General features: G+C 42.1%; 1 protein-coding gene across 1 annotated transcript in view; it reads left to right on the top strand.

The window, feature by feature from the left end:
• cdh13 (cadherin 13, H-cadherin (heart)) overlaps window positions 1–22,095 on the top strand; it is a 367,968-nt gene that overhangs the window by 326,027 nt on the left and 19,846 nt on the right. The window contains exon 13 of the mRNA XM_069686880.1: window positions 21,571–21,804. Coding sequence (XP_069542981.1) covers window positions 21,571–21,804 — 234 coding nt within the window. The remainder of the gene's footprint in view (window positions 1–21,570; window positions 21,805–22,095) is intronic.

The raw sequence follows: 22,095 nt of genomic DNA, 5'->3' as shown, positions 1-22,095 counted from the left end.
TGGCAGTGTCAGTGGAGCTGCTGCTTTGAGACACTCCGAGGCACAGATGAAAGTGTCAAGAGCTCGGGCGTATCTCTCCTTCCTCTCTTTGCTTCTCTCTATCTGTGTCTTTCTGTCTCTTTCTCCCTTTGTCCCTCTCTCTCTCTGTCTCTCTTCCTCTCCCTATCAATCTATCTGGTCTCCTGTGCTCATGGAGATTCTGACAGATCCATTAGAGGAACTGAGAGATTCTATTAGTAGGCAGCAGAATAGCACTGTTGTGCTGGGGAATTTGGCAGCCTCGGAAAGATGAGCACTGAAAGAGGAGTAATGATGGGGCAGGAGGAGAAGCTGGGGGAAGTGGAAGGGTCAGGGGAAGAAGAGAAAGGAAGGGACATAAGAGTAGATAACAGGAAAAAGATAGAGAGCCGGGGAAGTGGGTAAGGAGAGATGGAGAAGATGAGAAATAGTGAAGATTATGAGAGGACAAGGCAGGGTGTAAGATTAGAACTGGAGCCAGAAGAGGAGGCAGGGTTAGAAGATAAAACACAGCTTGATATTTTTGTAAAGTTTTCAAGATACTGATTGCAACGCTTATTTATCTTCCGAAAGAAATTGTCTAACACTTTGGGAAATAAACGTGCTTGTTATCTTTCCGAGTGTTGGATGACAAGATTGATAACACTCTCATGTCTGTACAGCAAAGCGGCTAAACTGGCTACGTCGAGCAGCCTGTTAGCCACCTAGCACAAAGACAACAAACAGCTAGCCTGACACAACAAACACAAATATGTCTACCAAGCTCACTAGGTTATCATTACTCCTCATTACTTATTAAAGTCAAAGGAGTAAAAAGACCCATTTTGATTTGATGGTGGCCAAAGATCCTGAATGTAGCTTCATACTGTGCAGACACAGAAGTGATACATCTCTACATCTCTGCAGGGAAATGAACATATTTCTGAAGTTTTTTATAGTTTGATGTATTTTTATCCACGACTAGATATTGGTACCTAATATCCTAAAGACATTAGAGGTGAAGCACGCCAGTTCTTCAGTTTGAACGTCCACTTCCATACTGTACACGCACACAATCACAATGCTAACAGGATGTTGAGAGCAGGTTTAATGTTTACCATGTCCACCATCTTAGCTTTTTTCCTTATTAACACTGAATACAAGTACAGCTGAGGCTGATGGGAATGCCAGGAGTTCTGAAGCCAGTTGGCCATGCAGCAAAGTACTGGACAAAGTGAACTTTTGACCTGATGATGAAAAAATCAGAGGGTCTCCCAAATGATTATATTTCATGTTGACAGAACACAAATATATTTACCTGACTTTATGTGCATTCAATCGATTTCAAGACATTCGGTACCAAAAATTGAGTAATGTTCAATCAAATCAAGTCACATTTTATTTGTATAGCACCAAATCATAACCAAAGTTCTCTCAAGACACAAAAAGAGCAGGTGTAGACCGAACTCTTTGTTATTTAGAGAGAGACCCAACATGGATCACCATGAGCAGCACTTAGCAGCATTCACCACACTGGCAGAAAAAACCGTGAAGCAGAACCAGACTCATGTTGAACAGATATCTGCCTCGACTGGATGGGCCAAAAAATGGGATAAAAGGAGATGCAGTTAGAGACAAAGAGAGAGAAAGAGAGCAACAACAATATATGTTGTTGTTACAACAACGACAACATAATACTTATGGTTATGATGCCAATAATAGTGGTACACAAGTGTAAATATTAGAAAGAACAGCGTAGTCAAGATGAAAGGCTGATAATAATAAATTAGCAAGAACAGCACAGTAATGATAAAGGCTGTAATAATAGTAATTGTTCTTGGCAAATGTTGTTGTTTTTAATTTTTTCTGCACACAGAGCTGGAACAGAAAATCACTGAACACACACCAGCTCATTTGACTCACTGTTTACAGTCATGACAGGCTGAATGAGCCTAATTTTCCTGAAATATAATGCCTAGTATTATTTGATATTGTTTAGACCCATATAAAATAATAGCCTCCCCTCAATTATCAATCATAAACATAGGCTACGTGTTTAGTTGCGTCTGTATCAGCAGAGGATCTGCCCTTTATCTGTATGTTCTCATTTTTTTCTTGTTCTGCTGTGTTTGGGACATTTCTGGGTGTCAATAATTGTGCAGTGTTTGTCTGTCTCTGCTCTGCACTCTATCTGCAACAGACGCGAACTTGTACGTCTTTACGAGATGCCAAAATGACTCAACGACTGTATTTGCCGTTCTGTGAATGAGAACAGTCCGCTGTGTCCTTGCTGCAGGTGACGGCGTGCAGATTAGAGAGACACGCAGGCGGCAGGATGATGCACGGCTTCAGCTGCAGACAAACTAAACCCTGCGGCGTGTTAGTTTGTTGTTTAGAGCGTAACTTCTGTGAAACGATCAGAAAGGACGTCTAATTACTCGTTCCAAAGCTTTGTTTTCATTGACAGAGCTCGTTCTCTTCACTTCCTGTCTATGTAGATTGACCACAGCTCGCTTTCTCTCTCGCTCTCTCTTGCGGCAGATTTGGGTTAAAAAGCATTCGGTACCTTTCGGTACTATTGAACGTAAAAATATTGGAGATTGTATCGTTTTTAAACACACAGTATTGAAAAGTAGCCTATGGAAGTATCCAACACTTTGACGACCTTAGTTTAGATATTTTACCAAAAGTTGGATTCATCCTCTCAGGACTGTGAATAACTGGATACATTTAATGGCAATCAAATAATTGTTGACCTATTTCAGACTAGACAAAGTCTAGACAAACTGACTAATCAATATTACAATCTTTTGCGCAAAACCTTAAATTCAGACTGTGCTGTTTCTTATCTCGGTCTAAGTTCTAAGATTGAGATCGATTAGATGCACTTGCTTATATTGATATTGGATGTGGAGCAGAATGGAAACAAGAACAACTATAAAATTCCTGCATCCAGCCCTTTAACAACCTACTGTATCGATGCTTGTGTGTGTGTGTGTGTGTGTGTGTGTGTGTGTGTGTGTGTGTGTGTGTGTGTGTGTGTGGTGTGTGTATGTGTGGACTTGTTTGAAATGTGAACAGAATACTGATACCCTCTCAGCTGCTGCCTCGCCTGTGTCGCTGCACGCTCTGTCATTGACAGGACAAATTTGCTCCTTCCCCACAGCGATCTGTGCAATGATTGTATGACAACCCTCCTATGTAGACTACCAGCAGGATATCGATTGACCCTCACATCTTCATCTTTATCTTTCCGTGAAGACCTTAGATGAATATCTATCTACCCTGCACCTCAGAGGAGGGTGCTGTGTGAGAGTGAGAGCGTGTCAAACAGAGAAGAGAGGCTAGAGCGGCATAAGAAATATCTGTTCTAAAAAAACTATTGGGAAAACACATTCATGAAAAGGAATAAATTGATCCAAAGAAACTCTTGGTACAGAGTGTTAGAGAGAGATTTCACAACATTACATTAAAAAACATTTTTTTAGGTATATTTCATTTCACGATGAATAAAAATCTTTCCAACATTTTACCCAATAAACACTCCTGGAAACGAAAACATGCTGCCTGTGACCTTAATTATGTTTTGTTAAGGGCGGAGAGAGATTCATTGTCATGGGCCGTTCCAAGACCAGTTTAAGCTGAGTTGACCTTGTATTGTGCTGGAAATGGGAGGTGTCCTCTTGGTGAACGTTTTGCATGGTTAGCAGCAGACTGACTGTAGCTCCTAGTTAACAGCGAGAGGGCAGGTCGGCTGGAGCAGCTCTCTAGGCTGCAACAGATGGACCGAACCTGCAAGGGAAGAGGGGAAGTCGGGATGAAGGAGGAGAGGCTGCGTTGGGAGACGGAAACAGGATAAATATAAGGGAGGAGAAGAGTGAAGAGAAGAACACAGGATCGATTTAACGAGGTAGGGAGGTAATGATAACGTTGATGTCAGAGTCAGAGGTCAGGGGTCGTCTCAGCTGGAGAATCTGCAGCAGTTAGTCTGTAGTCTGAACGTTTTACTCTGTTGCCATAGCAATCAACTGCGCTTGCAGACAGAGCCATTTGTCACTCCATGATGTGTGAAGCTGTAGACTTGGATGACTGTGTGATTGTCACTTCAGGTGCACATACATGCATGTGCATGCGTGACTGTAAATCTGTTTATCTGCATGCACCGCTGCTCACACTCATCCCTGCATCTGTATTTGTGCTCATTGTCTGCCTCCGCTCATCATGTGCTTCTATTTCTGAGTTAATGACTGAAAAGCCACAACCCAGTGTTGCCTGGGCAGCAGCACCTGGCAGGCTGCCGGAGCGGTGCGATATTGTTTGAAGAGATATTGTTCCAACCTGAGCAGAGGGCTTGATGGGCTGCTTATTTAAACTCTCAGCAGTAGCTGCTGGTTTTGCACGCCAACAAATTCTCTTCTGCTCTCTGATTCCCCGCCGGGACGCCAGCTGTTCCCGCTTCTTACCCCCGTCTCCTTCCTTCACATTAGTTTTGGTATTCTGTGTTGGCAGATGTGTGTTTGTGTGTGGGTGGATTGAAGTTGTGAGTTCATCCTGGTTTTTAATGTCTTTGTCCTGGTGCATGCAGCGCCTCTCTATCCTGCCCTTGCATATCCACTAACTGTTGTGTGTTGTGGTTCAGTGTTTTCTCCTGCTCCTCATTTAAATGTTAAACCGCCTCCTGGTGGGAGCCATTTGTCATTGGGAGGCATGAATACATTATCAAAGCCCCAGTCGTCTGCAAAACGGCAGCACACAAGAACTAACACACACACTATCTTCAGTGTCTGCTGCCACCGAACCTCTTATTAAAAAATCTGAAGTTATGCACGACAGAGCCGAGCAGTGTTTGCTTTGAACACACGGACGTACCGAGGAGAGACCTCCATTTAGACTCTGAGAACTGAGCGTGTGTGTGTGTGTGTCTGTACCACAGTGAGACAACCTCCACACAGTCAAAGAGAGCTTTGTTAATTACAGGAATATTATGTATTACACACATGCACACACTCAGACAGAGCAGAGTGATACGTCCCAGCATCCATCACAGTCAGATCACATCCCTCTGGTTTAAATCAAAAGCAGGAGGCAAAGGGAGAGAGGGGGGATGCTGAATTCTAATGGGTCACTGAGCAAGTCTCTCTGGTGCTCACATGGATGTAAAATTAAACAGGACTGTGTGTGTTTGCATGTGTATGCGTGTGTGTGCAGAACGTGTGTATCTGTCCATCTCTCTGTGACAGGTCTGCATAAAAGGTTCATCATCTCTTCTCTCAGAAGAGAGAAAAAGACTGACAGTCACATCCAGCTGTCAGTGGGAGAGATCCCCTCTGTGCATGTGTGCGTGCAGGCGCACCATTGTGTGTCTCTACATGTGCTCTGTCCTGCCTCATTGCCATAATAAGTGCGGGGTACCAGTGTGTCGCTCATTGCCGTAATGGGCTGAGTAATTTCCCTGTTTCAGGCCAGGACTGAAACACCGGTTTCACTGCTAAGTGTCTGTCATGTCACCCGCACACAGTGAGGCAGCCTGGCAGGATAAATGCAGATAGATGGACCCATGTTGTGTCTTTAGCCAGCCGTGATCAGCCTGCCTTAAACTGCAGCAGGGAAATTATAATGTATGATGAGCCCGTCAGCGCAGGGCCCTGAAATACTCAGGCCAGGAATAGAATACATAGAAAAGAATAGAATTTAATAAAATGGTGGTCTTCTACATTAGTGAAGATGAATGCCAGTGTTTACACACAGCTGAGTCTTTTAGCTCTCCATCTCCGGGCTTTTAAATGTATAATGAAACTCCACTAAACCCTGATTTAGTTATTTATGAATCAAACTTTGATTAATAAGGGATTTGGGACTAAGCTGTTAGCAGATCGAGGCACAGTGAATGCCAGAAATCAGCCATGACTGCCCTCTTTCCAAAGAATCCATTATACCAGAGCCAAGAGAGCAAGAGCTGAAGAGCAGACTGTGTCTAATAGATTGTAAATATAGTAACAGCAGGCTCAGTGTCAAGGAGACAAGAAGAGAAACATGGAAGCTGATGAGACGAACAGTGACAACAGATAGTGAGACAAGTGAAAATAATGACAGAGAGAGAAATAATTTGCCAAATGCTGAATGGACTGTACTTATATAGCGTCTTGAGAGCCTTACTACATGTCACATTCACCCTTTCACACACATCAGAGGAGGAAGATCACGTGACAATCGATAGGGAAAGGAGGAAGAGCTGGGGATTGAACCACCAACCTTTCGATTGGAGGGCAACCCACTCTTTCTCTGAGCCACAGCCGCCCGGACTGAAATTTTAAAAGAGTTCTGTCATTATATCTGTCGGCCTACTGGTGTCTTACTTTAAGTTTGACATTGGATCTGAAATTACAAAGGGGGCGTTGTTTCCCTCTAATCTGCATCTGGTCTTATCGATTTAGGAGGACCCCCTCTGATGAACATGTAAACTGCATTTATATTACAAACAAAATAATAAAATTGCTGATAAGGCTCTGGAAATAATTGCTTTGGTACCTTATACCGAGTATATATATTTGTAGGAAGGTTGGAGCCTTTGTGTGACAGCATGTGAACACAACATGGTGGTATGAATTCTTCAAGTGTTTACTTGCCCCACTCTTGTGCTGAGGTCACTTTCACTCCATGTATACATCACTCTCTTGTCAATCTCTTTATGGACACAGCCACAAAGCCAAGCAGGTTAACCAACGTACTGAATTGTGTTCTTGCCCGGCCAATCAATTATGACCCTGTGCAGCAGTAGGCAGGGGGGGGACGCCTGCATGAGGGAAGGTTGCAAGGTGGGGAATCAAGGCATCTTGACCCAGGATAATGGCAGAGTAATGGGATACGCTCTGGAAAGCTCAGAAGATCACAGCTCAAACGCTGTCTTGCCTTCTGTTACCTCCGCTGTCTTTCAGCACTGCCTCGTTAACCCCAAATACACACTGTCTTTCCCACTTTAACACCACCTCCACCTCCTCTGTCTCTCTCTTCCTGTCCCTATCTGACTGCTTCTGTCTTTCATCTTGATTTGTAGTGGAACCTTTTGGGGGAAGAATCCACCTTGCAAACAGGCTCCCATTATGTCAGTGATTAAAGAAGACCTTTGTTTGGCTTTGACAGAGAAGAAACGTCTCACTCTGTTGGTGGTTGTTATCAGGCCCTGCCTCTCTCTTGTCCTTGGAATACTGATTCATCCACAGATCAGAAGTTCTCGTTGTGCCTGGCACACTTTAAACAAACCCGCCTCTGCCCACTCGGCAAGAGAGCTGCTGTCTGAGTGCAGTGATACCAGCATGCTGAAACTCACTCGCTGGCTATGTGCAAAGTGAGTACGTCCAATATGATTAAAATTTAAAAAGTGCCCTCCGCCTCCTCATCCAGCACCCATCTCCATCAGGATTTTTCACGACAGCTTCCTCCGTGTAGATATGAACAGCTTGGGTGTAGTTTTAATGATAGGGATCCGAATTAAATGAGATGAGTGGGCAGTGGAGATGGAAAGGGCTAGATAATGAAAGATGAAGTCAGATGACAGAATCATGCGAACACCGCTGACGGAGGATTTCTTTCAGTTTATCTAGAAAGTATGTCATTAGACCAACATAGGAAATCTGTCAGGGGCTTAGTTCCTGATGAGTTGAAGGCAACATCTGTGTATGTCGGGGTGCTTGTGTGTGTGTGTGTGTTTATCTATCTGGGCTGTATGGTGGCAGAGGTTGGCGTGTAGTGTGCAGGGCTTTGAAGGGTGTTTTAATTACACAGCCTGACAGTTTTAAGTTGCCTAAAAACGTAAAAGCCACCTAAATTAACACCTTTAGTGTTCAAATGATCACTGAACTGCTCACTTATATCTGTGATATTCCTGCTGTGCTGTGAATGTGAAAAGTCACGTACACTGCACACACATACATAGTACATAACTTTAATATTAATTTTGATTTAGTGGAGATGATATTTTTTTATTGTGAAGTTCCTGGACATTAAGTCTCCTGTGCTATTAAGATACATTCTGAAAGTCTATTCAACTTTTAATTTTTTAGACTGAGGGTTCTGGAAGTTTAATGTGAAATATTAAAGGTCAAACAGATGCTTTCAATTACTCTGGCTGTCAGTAATTCCAGTGAAGACTCAGGCGCAAAGGCTAAAACTGCCAATAGACTCAGGTGTTCCACTGCAGGTTCAGTAAAATCAATACCCCTTTCCCACCGAGATGAGCGTGTTGACGCAGGTTTTTCATACCCGGGAAGACACGCTAATAGATGCTGATTATCTCTTTTCCCATTACCAGTGAAGTATACTCCTGTCAGTCTCTTCTCTGCTGCGTCACCGTCTGACGTCACAAACGCACCGTAAACAGGGTTAGTAAACAGTGAAGATGTTACGGTGGTTAGGTCTTTATCGTATCTATTACTCATTCAGTCTGTTTATCAAACTCGGCGCCGACAAATGTGGAACGATGTTCGAGCGCTGCTCGGACGGAGACGGGCGGCATTAGTAGCTGAGATGACGGGGAGTCGCAGAAGTTACTGACGGAGCATAGCATTATGCAGGAAAGGGGGCGGAGATTAGCAAGTCAACACGGGTTTTGTGTTCCCATCATCAGTCGGAGCTGAGGCGACAATTACCCGGGTCTACTGCAGAGTCATATGACCCGGGTCTGATTGACGATTGTAGCCTTTCCCACTAAGCAAAAAAGCCAGGCGTTATCGGGTTTGTTGACAAGTGGGAAAGTGGCTCAAGTTCACTTAATCCAGGACACAGTTCAGGAGATCTGTCCAAACAGGCTAACAAAACGAGGCAAGGCAGGCAGGTGACAAGATCCCATTTAATCTGGATACATCACCTGGATTATAACATCTTATTTGTATTTTGTATGTGCGTCCCAAATTAATACGCTTTCTGATTGTGTTAATTCTGCATATTGTCAGTTCGGTTCTCACAGGACAATCCCATGAATTATTGGGTGTATGATTATATTTATGTTATGAAATCTGGTACACACATCCATTTTCCACAAAAGGATAAATTGGCTTGACTTTTTTTCACCGACCAATCAAAATCAAGAAGGGGCAGAACTTACGATATGAACTTTGTCAACAACAATGGCAGAGATGAAGCTAATCCTTTTGATTTTTCGAGGGTACAATCTCCAGGTGTAGCGCTGCTGCTAACGCTATGACATGACTCCTTGTTTTTATGTTTTCTTTGTAAAATGTCCATGAATGAAAGATTAAGCTTACAGAGCAATTTAAAACAGATCAACCTTGGTCACTACCAAGGGAAGCGGAAGAGCCGCCAGGCACAAAGCACCGTTAGTGGACACAGGTCCTTATTGGATCATTTCTGCACCAAGTTAAGCATCAAGCTCCAGCTTCATGAAAGTCATTCTAATGCTTTAATTTCTGCTCCGAGGAGTGAGGAGGAATCACTTAGGACACGTCAGTGAGGATAAACACGAAGAGCCTTCGCACAAGACTTTTATCAGACTCACACACCTTCACTGGAAACGTGTTAGTAACAGGACCGCTCTGAAACTGCATCACAACATCTCTACGGGTTTATATTGAAGTGGGCCGACAAATAACAGACCCAACTCAGGATTATGATTACTCTCGTGACAATATAGATCATCCTAAATAAAACGTCCATTCAGTCACACGCGAAACAAACAAGCCTGTACATGAGGAAGAGTTATTGTAAATGTGTGTTGCTGACAGTAAATGGTTCATGTGCTTTCAGTGACTTGAACCGGTGAAGTCCTTTTACACACTTGTTTGACGGATCTGTCCACAGTATAAATACAATATGCAGGTTGTGGGTGAAAGCTATAGTTATCTGGACATTGTAGTGTGTGTAGATACAAATACAAACCATCAATTCCCCTTCAGAGCTGTTAGAGGCAGCTGACAACTCATCCAGCTGACATTTCAAATGATAGGATGTCCTGTTTCTCTCTAAGTGTGTTTCCTTGAATGCTTTCTCCTGACATCTTCAGTGGGAGGGACTAAAATGGAAAAGAAACATGAGAATGAATTTAGCAGACGCTTTTGTCCAAAGCTCCAAAGCAGTTGTGTTGCATGCTCTGACAGGTAGGGTCTGATCTTCCTGATGTTGTACAGGGCAAATCGACATGACCGAGCAATTGGGGCCACATGAAGGATAGCTGGTCGTCAATTGTGACACCCAGGTTCCGTGCAGACTCAGTGGGTGTGAGTTCAGTTTTTTCAAGCTGGATATTGATCTGTGGTTGCATGAAGGGACTGGCTGGGACGACAAGGAGCTCAGTCTTGGACAGGTTGAGCTGAAGGTGGTGTTTTTTCATCTTTTCTTTGTTTGTTCAGCCATAGTAGATTACTGTTTACTCGCAACACTTGCAGAGACCGGAAAAGCAACCGCTTAGCTCCGCCTACCCTCTCTGGCAGACCAACCACTGCTGGCTGATGGAAAACGCGTCACTAACTGGGCGCCACTTGGGATTTTTTCCATGAAAGTCTCACCAGACAGCCAGTCTGTAATACTGCAAATGCAAAGGCTTTCATCAGTGGGCCATAGGCTCAGTCACCATTGTGTTACCTCATTCAGCGACAGATAGTGACTTTTGTCCTAGTATGGCAGATGGCTGGTGCGTTACAACAAGACCCTTAAACAGAGCTTTCATTCATGTTATTATTTACCCCTGTGCTCTTCCTGTTCTAGCATGTTAAAGTCAAGGTGAAATGAAAAATGTCATGTTAATCCTTTTAGATCACATCCCCGGTAATATTGTGCATCTATTTAACAATATAGGCCAAAAAAATACAGAAAATCAATTTCTTGGTATTCTTATATCAAAATCCGATCATTTTTTCTTTTTGTAAAACAAAATATCACGTGTGCTTACGTAAGCTAGTACCAACCGATTTCAACCAATAATATCATGACATCCACCTGTCAATCAATCTGCAACATTAAGCCGCAGAGCGCCAAGAATGATATGACACGCCCACTTCTCAACGATCAAATCAAATCCCTTTAATGATATGTCCCGACAGCACGTCGTGTTTCACTCGGAAATACGTCACGATACGGAAGCTAGATACTCTCAAAATGCATAATTTCATCTCGACTTTAGACAGACAACCTGCGGAAGAAGAACAGGTGTAAAGGCAAGGGGAAAACAGGTGTCTCTACTGGGCCTTTAATCATTTAAATATGCAATTAATTTTGTTTTATTGCTGTCTGCACACGAGCTTGAGAGCAAACTACAATAAAATATGAATGAAATGGGTGAAGTTTTTAGAATGAGCCTTTTTGTAATCACTTCGGATCAGCCCGGTGGGCCTTTTGATCCAGTGTTTGAGCTGAGAATAGTTTGAGTTTCACCAACTTGTTAATTAAAGTTGTTTCACTTGAATGTGTAAAGTTATTTTTTCATTTTGTTCAGACGCCGTATCAAGGTAAAAATCTGCAGCAGTGTTTCCTTTGTGCAGACCTAAACATGAAATTTTTCCTTGGAAGCAATTTTAGTTTAATTAGTAAAAAAGAGCTGGCAGTATGAGCTCACTTTAAGCCGTATCAATACCCTCCTCCCCCCATCACTTGGTATAATGGCCAGCAACTGATAACCCAAACTCTATTCTGAAAGTAATTTGCCAGACTCGCAGCGATGCACCTGTCCCCAGCTCCACGTCTCTCCCTGAAGTCATCCCTCTTAATGACTTGTGCCTATTGTAATTGGCTCTGGCTGGTTTCATTTACAGTTCTGATCAGCCAATCAGATTAGCAGGGAGTCATGCGATAGTGTTTGCAGAAGCCCTGAGGAGCCTGATGAGTGATGGGACAGAATGAAGCGGGTTATCTGAAGGGAGTTTTAACAAGGTCTGGGACTTTGACGGTGGCAGGACAGATAGAGAGAAACTGGAAAACACAAAAGCAGATATGATATCACATCCTGGAGCTTTTTGTTTCCATGAAACACAAAGACCGGAGGAAAGTATAGTGTTATATTCTAAATAAATATCAGTGCTGTTTATCTGCAGGTTTATTTGGTCTATTTTCCTTTGTCTTTCTGTGTTTTGTTTGTTGTGCTGTCTTTGATTGGTCCGCAGGCTGATAAGGACTTACCAAAGAGAACAGAAAACGCAGGAAATCTGATTTTAAACTCGTATCTCATGAAGTTTAAAGTTTTACAGCATTAGATGTTTTTTTTAGACACGTAGGCAGATCCTCAAGGACTTTGAATGTTTTGCTTCACTAAAGCTCTTTCATTGCTTTTGTCTTAGTTAGTAAAAGTATTTAAATACAACTTTTCAAATTAACTTTAATGAAACACTTACGAAACAACGGCAAAGCAAAGGTGTCTCTTCAGGGTAATTGTTTCATTTAAAAACTTGAAAGATTTTTGGACCTTTTTTTAAGAACTGCAATTACTTAAATGTCTTAGTTCACCTTTCGCCCAAAATATAAAACACGTGTCTTTATATCTGCCATACGTTTTAAAGCTTTGACTTGTTTCCTGCATTTTTTGATGTCCCACTCTGTGTAGATTTATGTGCTGTGCTGTGATTCCTCCTTTGGCTCCTTTGTTCAACACAGCAAAGGAAAAAGAAGTATCTGAGTGTGAGAAGTACACAGACCTCAATATAATGTGTTCTCCTTTCATCCCATACTGCAGCTGAATGATTTTTTCTAACTGAAGTCGTGTGACCGTTTTAAGAAGAGCAGACTCTGTTACATTAGAAGACGAGAAATGGGAAAACTCAGCAGTGCATGTGTTACCTCGTGTCAGTGTCAGTATAGTGCTCTGCTCAGAAAAAATGATGTCTTTTCCTTTTTTGCCAGGACTTACCGTAAAGTTACTTTTTCTGGCATTAAAGGGGACATATTTTAGCGATGCAATCAGTTCTCTATTATTCTTACGTGTTTTTGAATCACGTTGGTTAGTTTGTTTCGTTAAAAAAAATGTATACATATTTTAATTTAATTATTTTTCAGAGCCTCTCCTTCCTCCTGAAACGAACAAGCCCTTCAAATGTTACACTGTAAAAAGCAACCTAAAGAATCTACTCAATAAACGGTGCACTTTTTTTGATTGAGTAAATTTGACCCTATGTTTTGAGCGAAGAGTACCTAAATTTAACAGCTATGATACACTAAAATAAATGAGGTAAATTCTACTTAACATTTCTCATTAGATTACACAGCTAATAAAACTGAGTAATAATAACTCTTGACACAGAGACAGACCATTTTTTACACTCACAATTTAGAGTCACCAATGAACCTAACGAGCATGTCTTTGGACTGTGGGAGGAAGCCGGAGTGGCCACTAACCACTGCACCAGAGAATTTAATTTCTTGTCATATACAGACACGGCGACTACAAACCATCTGGTAACTAAAAAATGTATAATCCCCGATGGCACACCAGCACTTGCGATACTCCCACTGATTAATCCAACCCTGGCCTGCAGCCAACGATCGTTGATGCTTGTGCACTTTGCAGAACAGGCCCGACATCTTTGGGTAGATTTTATGTTATTTTGGGTTGTAATTGTTACTGTTGAAAATTAGCTAATGCAGGTAAACTTTACTGACTCATATACTTTTAGTACAACTTCCACAATTTGCATGGCTTTATTTACTACCCTCAAAAATCCTTTTTTACAGTGTAGACCTTAGCCATGATCGGCTGAAAGTATTTGGAGTGACAGCATAGCCCCCCGTGTGCAGAAAGCAAGGTTCTACGTAGAAACCTGCAGCTGGGCTGAGCGGCCCATTTCAGAGGCAACCTTTTTAAACATGTAATCCTGGAAAAACACAGAATTATACAGTTTTCCCTTTTTCACTGTGAACAATAAACACCCCAAAATGTGAAACCCATGGATGCAAAATATGAGAATATCCATTTAAAAGATACGGCTCCTTTAAACACCTCAGATAATCTTGTGCTTTCAAACGACTCCCCTTCAAAGTTCCCTACGTCCTGCTCTCATCTCCCTTTTTCATTTTAGATTTTGCCTTCATTTATCTTCTCTCATTCACCTCTATTATCTCGCTGTTTTCCACCTGTGAATTAGTCTTCCTGACTGTTTAGTTGCCACATGATGTATTGTGACATTTTCCAATGAGCCATTCCTCATACGCAGCGCTGCTGCTGGCTTCCTCTCCTCCCTGCTTGTTTTTATTTCATTTTCTTCATCCTCTACTTTTATGTGGCCGAGAAAATAATCATAGTAATAACAATGCTGAATATTTTAGCCAAGGGCATCATCCACTGCTTATTTGTACCTGAGCTGTCCGGGTATTTAATGGTTATTCTAATGAGAAAAAGAAATGTAGCCTTATAACAATAGTCTTGTTTCAGTTCGTCCTTGGTGGCAAACTCTAAAAGTGGACCTTTTCTAATCCTGTCAATTCTCCAGTGGCCGGAGCACTTGGCTGACTTATTTCACAGTAAGAAAACTGATCAAATGTATGACTTTCCCCAAAATGAAAATAGAACTAGCTGTTCTTGTTCCCTCTTCAAATTTGTAGTGGTCCCTGGCCTCACCTCCTCTCATAAAACTTCACTGTTACAACACATTTTCCCCGGGAGGAAAATCCAAACCCAAACAGGTCCTGGATTTTATTCCCACCAAACCATGCAGGGGCACAAATTTGTACTTTTCACACTGCTGCTGGTCACAACCCTGCCTTTCCTTCCTCTACAATACAACAGTGGGGAGAAAAAGTCAGACAACCGAAGGAAAAAAATAGAGCGATAACAAGAGAAGCTGACAGTCAGACAGAAAGAGAGCATTAGCCTAAAGCCAAAGTGTTGGGAGCAAAAGAGCGTTTGGGGGGTAGATGGAGTGATATAAGGAGAAAGCAGGGAGGAGAGCATAAGAAAGCTCAGTTTCTCGCCTGTAGCTGTGGATTAGACCCCACGGCCCCAGGAGTCAATCAGTGTGCTTGGTCCTCTCATCTCCGGGCAGCCTGGCGAATAACAGGGCTATCTAACTGCCAGCCAGGGGCAGGTGGAGGTGTCGGGAGGGAGATGGAGCAGGAGGGCACATCCAGCAGGAGGAGGTTGGCTGCTTTTGAGTTTCTTCGTCTTACATCCTTGCTGCATCCATTCTACAAATGTAGCACTCTGCAATACCCAAATGTTGCAACTTAACCTTTCGAAAATATTAGAATATAACAATAAAACAAATACAGTGTATCTGTCTGTGAAGCAAAAGTTCAACATTTTAATTCATTTGATCATCTTTCACCAGTGATTATGCTAAGAGGTTAACTATTAATAATGTGCTTTATTTTGATTTAATCCAAATTTGTGGGTCTGTTTGAGTGAATTTCTGGTTCCCGGTGAATAAATTCAGAACTTTATATTCAGGTATGTGAATTTTTCGTGTTCTCTGGCAGGTTACTGACTTTAAAATGCTGCCTGCAGTTTGTGATGTTTCAGTATGTTTTAAAAGTACAACTTTTAATGAGCATTTGCAGGACTTTTCACTATATCCAAAATCAGCAGATAAAATATCATTATCAGACAGAAACACCTAAAACAGGCTGCCATATCGGAAAGGGTGAGTTGAAAATACACGATGCATGTAGGAGAGGTAATCGTGTGTGTGAGGCCGGCCCGAACTGGCTCTTGACTCCTTTAAATATTAAAGAGGGACTTTTTCAGAGACAATGAAACCTAATCTCGCTCGTTAATTGGTCTAATTCCTGCTCTGAAACCAACTTATCGGAATTAATCCCCACTCGGGCAAAGTTAATTTTAGCCTAGCTGTGGAGAGTTAAGTTATACAAGTGAAAATAATACATCTTGAATTATTTCATTTGTACAAAAAACGCTTCACTTTAATAAAGAGGTTACATGGCTTGTGCAGCTTTCCAAACTTCCTCTGCTCATCCCTACAACCTCATCAAACCCTCAATAATGACCAGCAGTCAGGAGGGCTGTAAAGCACACAACAGAGCAGAGATTTCCATCCACATGTATTTCATTTTAATCTGTTAGCAACATGCAAAATATTATAATCTTAAAGATCTCCAAAAAGCGAATCCACTTGCTGGGATTTAGTTTTACAATAGATTGCACTTTCCAAGGTTGACCAACTGTAATAAAGACAGGAAAAGTATGTTAACATTTACTACAAACATTTACTACTCTATGTAAAGATGGACGACACGTTTCCATGTACTGTAGTTGTTTAGAATTAAAGCCAAAATACCCCCATAACAGGCGCTGCCATCTTGTTTTGGTGACGTCATTTGGAGCCAGAGCTGCGCCGTAGAGATCGGCGTGTGGAGCCGCTGTTGCCACTTCAGCTAACCAAAACACACCAAAGAAACCAATAGGGCGATAGAGAGGGTTTGGCTCCACTTTTAGGGAGCTGTCATGTCATCCAACTTTTTATACAGTCATATGATGAAGCCTGTTGACCTTGTTGATCCGCTGATTTTCCTGTAGCACCTCCATATGGTTGGCATTTTTCCTTTTTTTTAAACTCTCCATCATCAGGTGGGTATTTGAAGAAAACTGTCCAAATGTTGAACCAGGGCCAAAATAAACAGTGTGAAATAAAAGTAAATGTTACAGTCATGTGTTCACAGTGCGTATATTAGACTGCTGATGCTAACATTAACCACCACTGTGCCTGAGTTCGGCAGCGCTAGCATGTTTGTACACACTTGTTAATTAAAGCGCCGCCATTAAATATTGTGCCTGCCAAGTCTCTGATAAACAGATCTTCTATTAGAATAACACAGACGCTTTATAATAACAGGTTCTTAGACACACACCTCTGAGTTTCTTTGAGTAATTCCCCACTCACAATAAAACGTTTTATCTGCTGTGGATGGTTCATTTCCTCATACACTCCAACATTGCTATTAACTATAGCAATCTGTGTATGGAACACATCAATTTCTAAAACAACTAAATAGTTGAATAAGTCACTTGTTAAAAGTCATTAGACAACACCGTTCTTGCACACACTTCCTGAGAGGCAGTGAACACTTTGTCCTCATTTTAATCTTGTTCTTCCCTGATTTGGCCAATCTGCAGCCTGTGTTCTCTAAGCTCAGGATATTTGCACTATTCCATTTGCAGGACGTGCACACAGAGATTGAAACCTCTGTTAATTAGACAGGAAACCCTGGAAATATGTCCTCTTTTGGCGTCACAGAAAATCCCTTAATGTCCCCTCTTTCTTAAATATGACCTGCTTTACTTTCTGTTCTTTGTAGCGCCTCACACGCAGAGATGGGTTGGCATGTTGTAGCGGGAACGATCCATAAATTGCCCGTCTCCTATAGAAACTTGCTGTGTGTTTAATCAGAACCTTTGTGACAAACTGGTGTGAAGTACAGGCCAGCAGACAAGGTCCATTGATGCTGAGGCAGGCTGATGATGACAGGGCCATGATGCAATGGAGATAAGGAGGTGTGGGAGAGGAGAGGAGAGGAGCAGAGAAATAGAGTGATTAGGTGCGGGGAGTATTCATTTAGGAAGACAAACAGCTTCATTTAAAGCTAGCCAAGCACAGAGCCGGGCTCTCCCACTGCAAATGGGTTGAAATTTGCATCTTTTGGCTGACGGGGGATCTGAGCCCGATCCACACTCTCTTGGTCTCACCTCTCCAGTGATAATAGATTATCTGGAGTCTCGCCTGAAGAGCTACTGTCTTTGATTTGCTTTTGAACACATTTTCAGTCAGCCCATGCTTAAGTAATTCCTCTCTGCTTTTGATCTGCAGTTGATATTGTCACAGTGCTACTTATCCTCAGTATACGAGGGCTGTTTGCTGTTTTGTTTCATTCCTTGAGTGCATACAGAAAAGCTACCGAGTGCGGAGATAGCAGGATTTCACGATTATGATACAGTCAAAATGCCAAACTCGCTACCATTACATTTGATTTCTCCCTATCTCGCACAATCACAGCCTGCCTGCTCAGGGCTTTACTGCTGAGAATGAAATTAAAGTTTGGAGCTTGGCAAACAAACAAATCACCATGATTATCTCAGAAACACTCACCGGTTGAATGTGATTCTCTGCAGGCTGTTGCAAAGCAGAATATCTTTAGTTGCAGGTGAATTTAACACAGTCTGCCTCCATCCATCATTCATTTCCCTGCTGGCTTGTGTTCTGACTGAAAATCTTTTGTTGCTTCATCCAACTGGTGTTTTTAGAGGAGGTTAAAATCAGATGGAAGTGCATTTACTTACTGTTAACTGCTTCTTTTGTTTCTGTATAGTGAGAGCATTTTAGCTTTTATAATTGACCTGGAGTGTGTGTGTTGGCGGTAACGCAGGGCGGAAGAGTAGCCACTTGTGTGCATGCGTGTGTTTGTGTGTGTGGGTAGGTGTCTGTAAGGGTGCATATGGGGCTGGATTCCTGCCATTATCTCAGAGACTCCGCACCTACACATGCCTTTAAGGTTTCCACTACACTTGACACAGAGTACATTCATGCTTCTACACAAACAGTAAATATTTAGCACTTGGATACTTGCCTTCGTCGCCCTGCCAGAGAGATTTAGCAGCCCAGGCAACAATTTATGCTGCTTGTGTTTAAGAGGTAGTGCGTGAATAAAGAGCCTCAGCGTGGAGATGAGAAATTTTCCATCCAATTTATTTTCAGGTGTATTTGACATTTCATTTAAGCAGCCTTGAGAATTTCACAAGAAAAGCCGCTCTCGTGTACCTACATTTGAACAGAGAGAGGGCTTGCAGTGTCAGAGATACTGGGAAACAGTTTGCAGTGTGTGTCTACAGCCACATGTGTAAACGGCATCTAAATATAATACACCATGAAGACACTGCACCAGTTAAACACCAATCTTCTTTCCAGCTATGCTACCTGAGATAATGCTGTTTGTTTAACAAAGAGGTCACATCCTGATAGCCTTTTTTCCTCTCATTTTAAAGGGAAAACATTCTGCGGGAAGGTGCTAACATTTAATCTAAGCTAGCTACTAGCTAAACTAGAACAAACAAGCTGTGTCTCAATTCAGGGCCTGCATCAGAAGGATCTCCGTCTGCGGCGGATGAGTCATTCGTAGCCTGTGTAGGCGCTAAGGCCGAACTGAAATGAGACGGTCAGGTCTACGGAGGATTTCCTGTTTGCATCACCGGCTGTTCCTGCCCTTACCTTTGTGTCACCAAACGTCAGTCCTGTTGCCTAGCAACAAGTAGCTAGTGGACTATTTTTTAATTTGAAGTTTCAAGGCCCCTTTAATTTTTTTTACATTTGTATCACAGCTATTTGTTTGAGCTAAAACCTAAAACGTTTACATTTAAAATGTATCCTCGGACGTTTAAGCATCCGCCATTTCGTTTGAATTGGCACACAATGATTCTTGGGATATGTTGAGCCGTGAAGGATGCACCCGATGGATTCTTTGTGGCCCAGGAATTTGTCTTGCACCAAGAGCATAAAAACATTAACGACAAAAGACATCATCAACACATAATTAACATGACACACAGTCATCAAATAATACATCGTTAAATCGTGGAGCATCTCGTGGTTATCTGTGAGGGATATCAAGTGCCAAGTTCAATAAAGTGCTGAGTGCCAAGTGTGAACTGTGTTATTGTGTTGTGTGGGACGAAGGATGTGATGCCTCTTTCAGTCCGCACCCTGGGCATCCTGTACCTGCGCCCTGAAGTTAAAAGCTCATATTCGGACCACAGGGGGCGCAGTGGGTCTGCTATGATCTTGTGAGCTGAATTCAAGGTGTACTGATCTGTCATGTCAGAAATACTGCACATTTGTCTCCCATGTTATCTTGCTACCTATTTAAACAACTCTGTCCAGTCAGCTCTCGTTTTGTACAGACAATGCTCCCCCGAACACTGATTACAAAATGTTAGTACACTCTCAATCAATGTCCTGTAAAACAACTAAAGCAAAGTGCTGTCAACATTAAAACTTCTACGTTTCCTGAAAAAAATAGAGACGCTGCTGAGCCTTTGCAAATCTGAAGTGGTGTTTGTTATCAATTATCATGTCCTGGTATTCTGGTGTGTATGTTAGCCACAGAGCAGCGCCACATTCCCGTCCATCCAATCTAAGTACAGTAATACAGGCGTAAGAGTATCAGTTAAGTGGTGTGTGGGCTTTATGCACTGTAAAAATAAAAATAAACCAGTTGTGTGACGAAGACACTTTATTAATCCCAGAGCATACACACATGCACAAACAGGACCTTATGGACATGCATCAATGGACATGCGCCCCGAGCTTTTGGGATTTGGTGTACATACCTGGCAAATAGAGCTGATTCTGATACTCGGATCTATAGATGTTAACTTACCTATATTACACTAATTAAAGATAAAGTTGAAGTTTCACAAGCCTGTGATGAGGAGACTTGAGTCCAAACAAAAAGCCAACCATATTTAGTCTGCCTGTGACTCACAGAACACCTGCTCTGTAGGTGTAGCCTGTAACACAGAATGATACAAGCACATCCACTGTGCAAACGAGCACAGACCTTACGTGTTCAATGTGGGCAAAACTGACGTGTGAAAAGCGTATTTTTATTTAGCTGGAGCGCACTTCAAATGCACTGCAGAAGGATTTACCTTTGATGTTTGCAGTGTTTATGTACTGAAGCAGCACGAGCTGATATCGGTATTGAAAAGATGCAGCTTTTAACTTTAGAGACTATTGTCTGATTTTTGTTTCTAAATAAAAAGTGAGTTCAGATTCATCTTATTTCATCTGTCTTGTAATAATAATGAAAAAGTAGCAATGTGTAGTAGCATGTGGTACATTGAGGATAAACATTTCAAGGCAGCAGAATTCCTTGCTGAGTTTTTACAGCTTTCTCCAACAGCTCCCTCAAAAACTCTGAGTTTAATTCCAGCATGACATTTATTGCTCATATCTCTTGACTTGCCCCTCGTCTCTCTGCCCTGAATTGTCTGCAAATATATTTTTTCTACCTTGAAGAGGTAGAGGAGAGCCATTTTCCAATTACAGATCTTGTCTTTAGGTGTTAATTGCTGACTGACCTCTGAAGCTGTTGTGGATGCCGCGTGAATTTTTTAATAACCTCTAATCGCAGTGAAACAGAGAGAAGTAATAGAGAAGAGCCAGGCTGTTTTTTAACCCGGCTGCCTTCAATAAGGTGTAATCTCATACAAACAAGACACCGTGTGCCCCTTTGAAAGGCTCTTTTGCAAAACATGAGCCACTGTGATTCATGCTGCTCCAACACGAAGATGACGCTTTGTTTTGTGTGGGTTAAACTGGGTCAAGTTTCTTTTTATAAAGCATCAGGTCCTCTATTGCTCTTGGCTGTTAAGTGAACACATTGTGACATTGCAGAATGAAAAACATATAAAGGAGTATTAACTTTAGAATAATCACAAGTACACTCACTATGTTGTACTGCTGCCACATTGCTTTATTGCTCTTTTCGCATCTGCCCAGATCATTTCTGCTCCCATTCTCCACACAGTGATGAGCACCAGGCCGACAGTGGAGCACTAAATTCTGTGTGACTTAATTAACACTTTTGTCTTTTCCCTCTCCTAATGTGTGCATGTACTTTGTGTGTTTTCAGGCAGCCCTCCAGCCACAGGCACCGGCACATTGATCATTTACTTGGAGGACTTCAATGACAATGCTCCGTACGTGGTGCCATCAGTAGCACGAATCTGTGAGGACGCCCATGACATGAATGTGGCCATAGTAGGAGGGCGGGACAAAGACCTCCCACCCAACGCTGCACCCTTTAAGATAGAGCTGGCAAAACAGCCCAACCTGGATAAAACATGGAAGGTTACCAGGGTCAACTGTGAGTGTTTTATTTTGATGTATGTTATTGAAGTGAACTGAACAGCTCGGGAGGTAATAATGAGATTTAATAACGACTTTCAAGAATCAATAAATCCTCATACAAGAGGCTGAAACACCCATTTGTTCACTGACAATAACCTGAATAGACCACACAACAAAATAGGTTTCAGTGTGTGTGAGTTTCTTTTTTCCTGTTATTATTTCATCACAGTGTTTTTTCAACCATTCTCGCAGGTTTGCCACAAGGCACCCTGGGAAACGGAGGAATAGAAACAGAGAGAAAAGGAAA

Source organism: Semicossyphus pulcher, unplaced genomic scaffold, assembly GCF_022749685.1.
Source record: "Semicossyphus pulcher isolate SPU_LCO1_2020_fin unplaced genomic scaffold, fSemPul1.0.p SCAF_8, whole genome shotgun sequence".
NCBI classification, from domain to species: domain Eukaryota; kingdom Metazoa; phylum Chordata; class Actinopteri; order Labriformes; family Labridae; genus Semicossyphus; species Semicossyphus pulcher.
The sequence above is the reverse complement of the archived record's forward strand: the minus strand, read 5'-3'. Positions and strand labels throughout refer to the sequence as shown.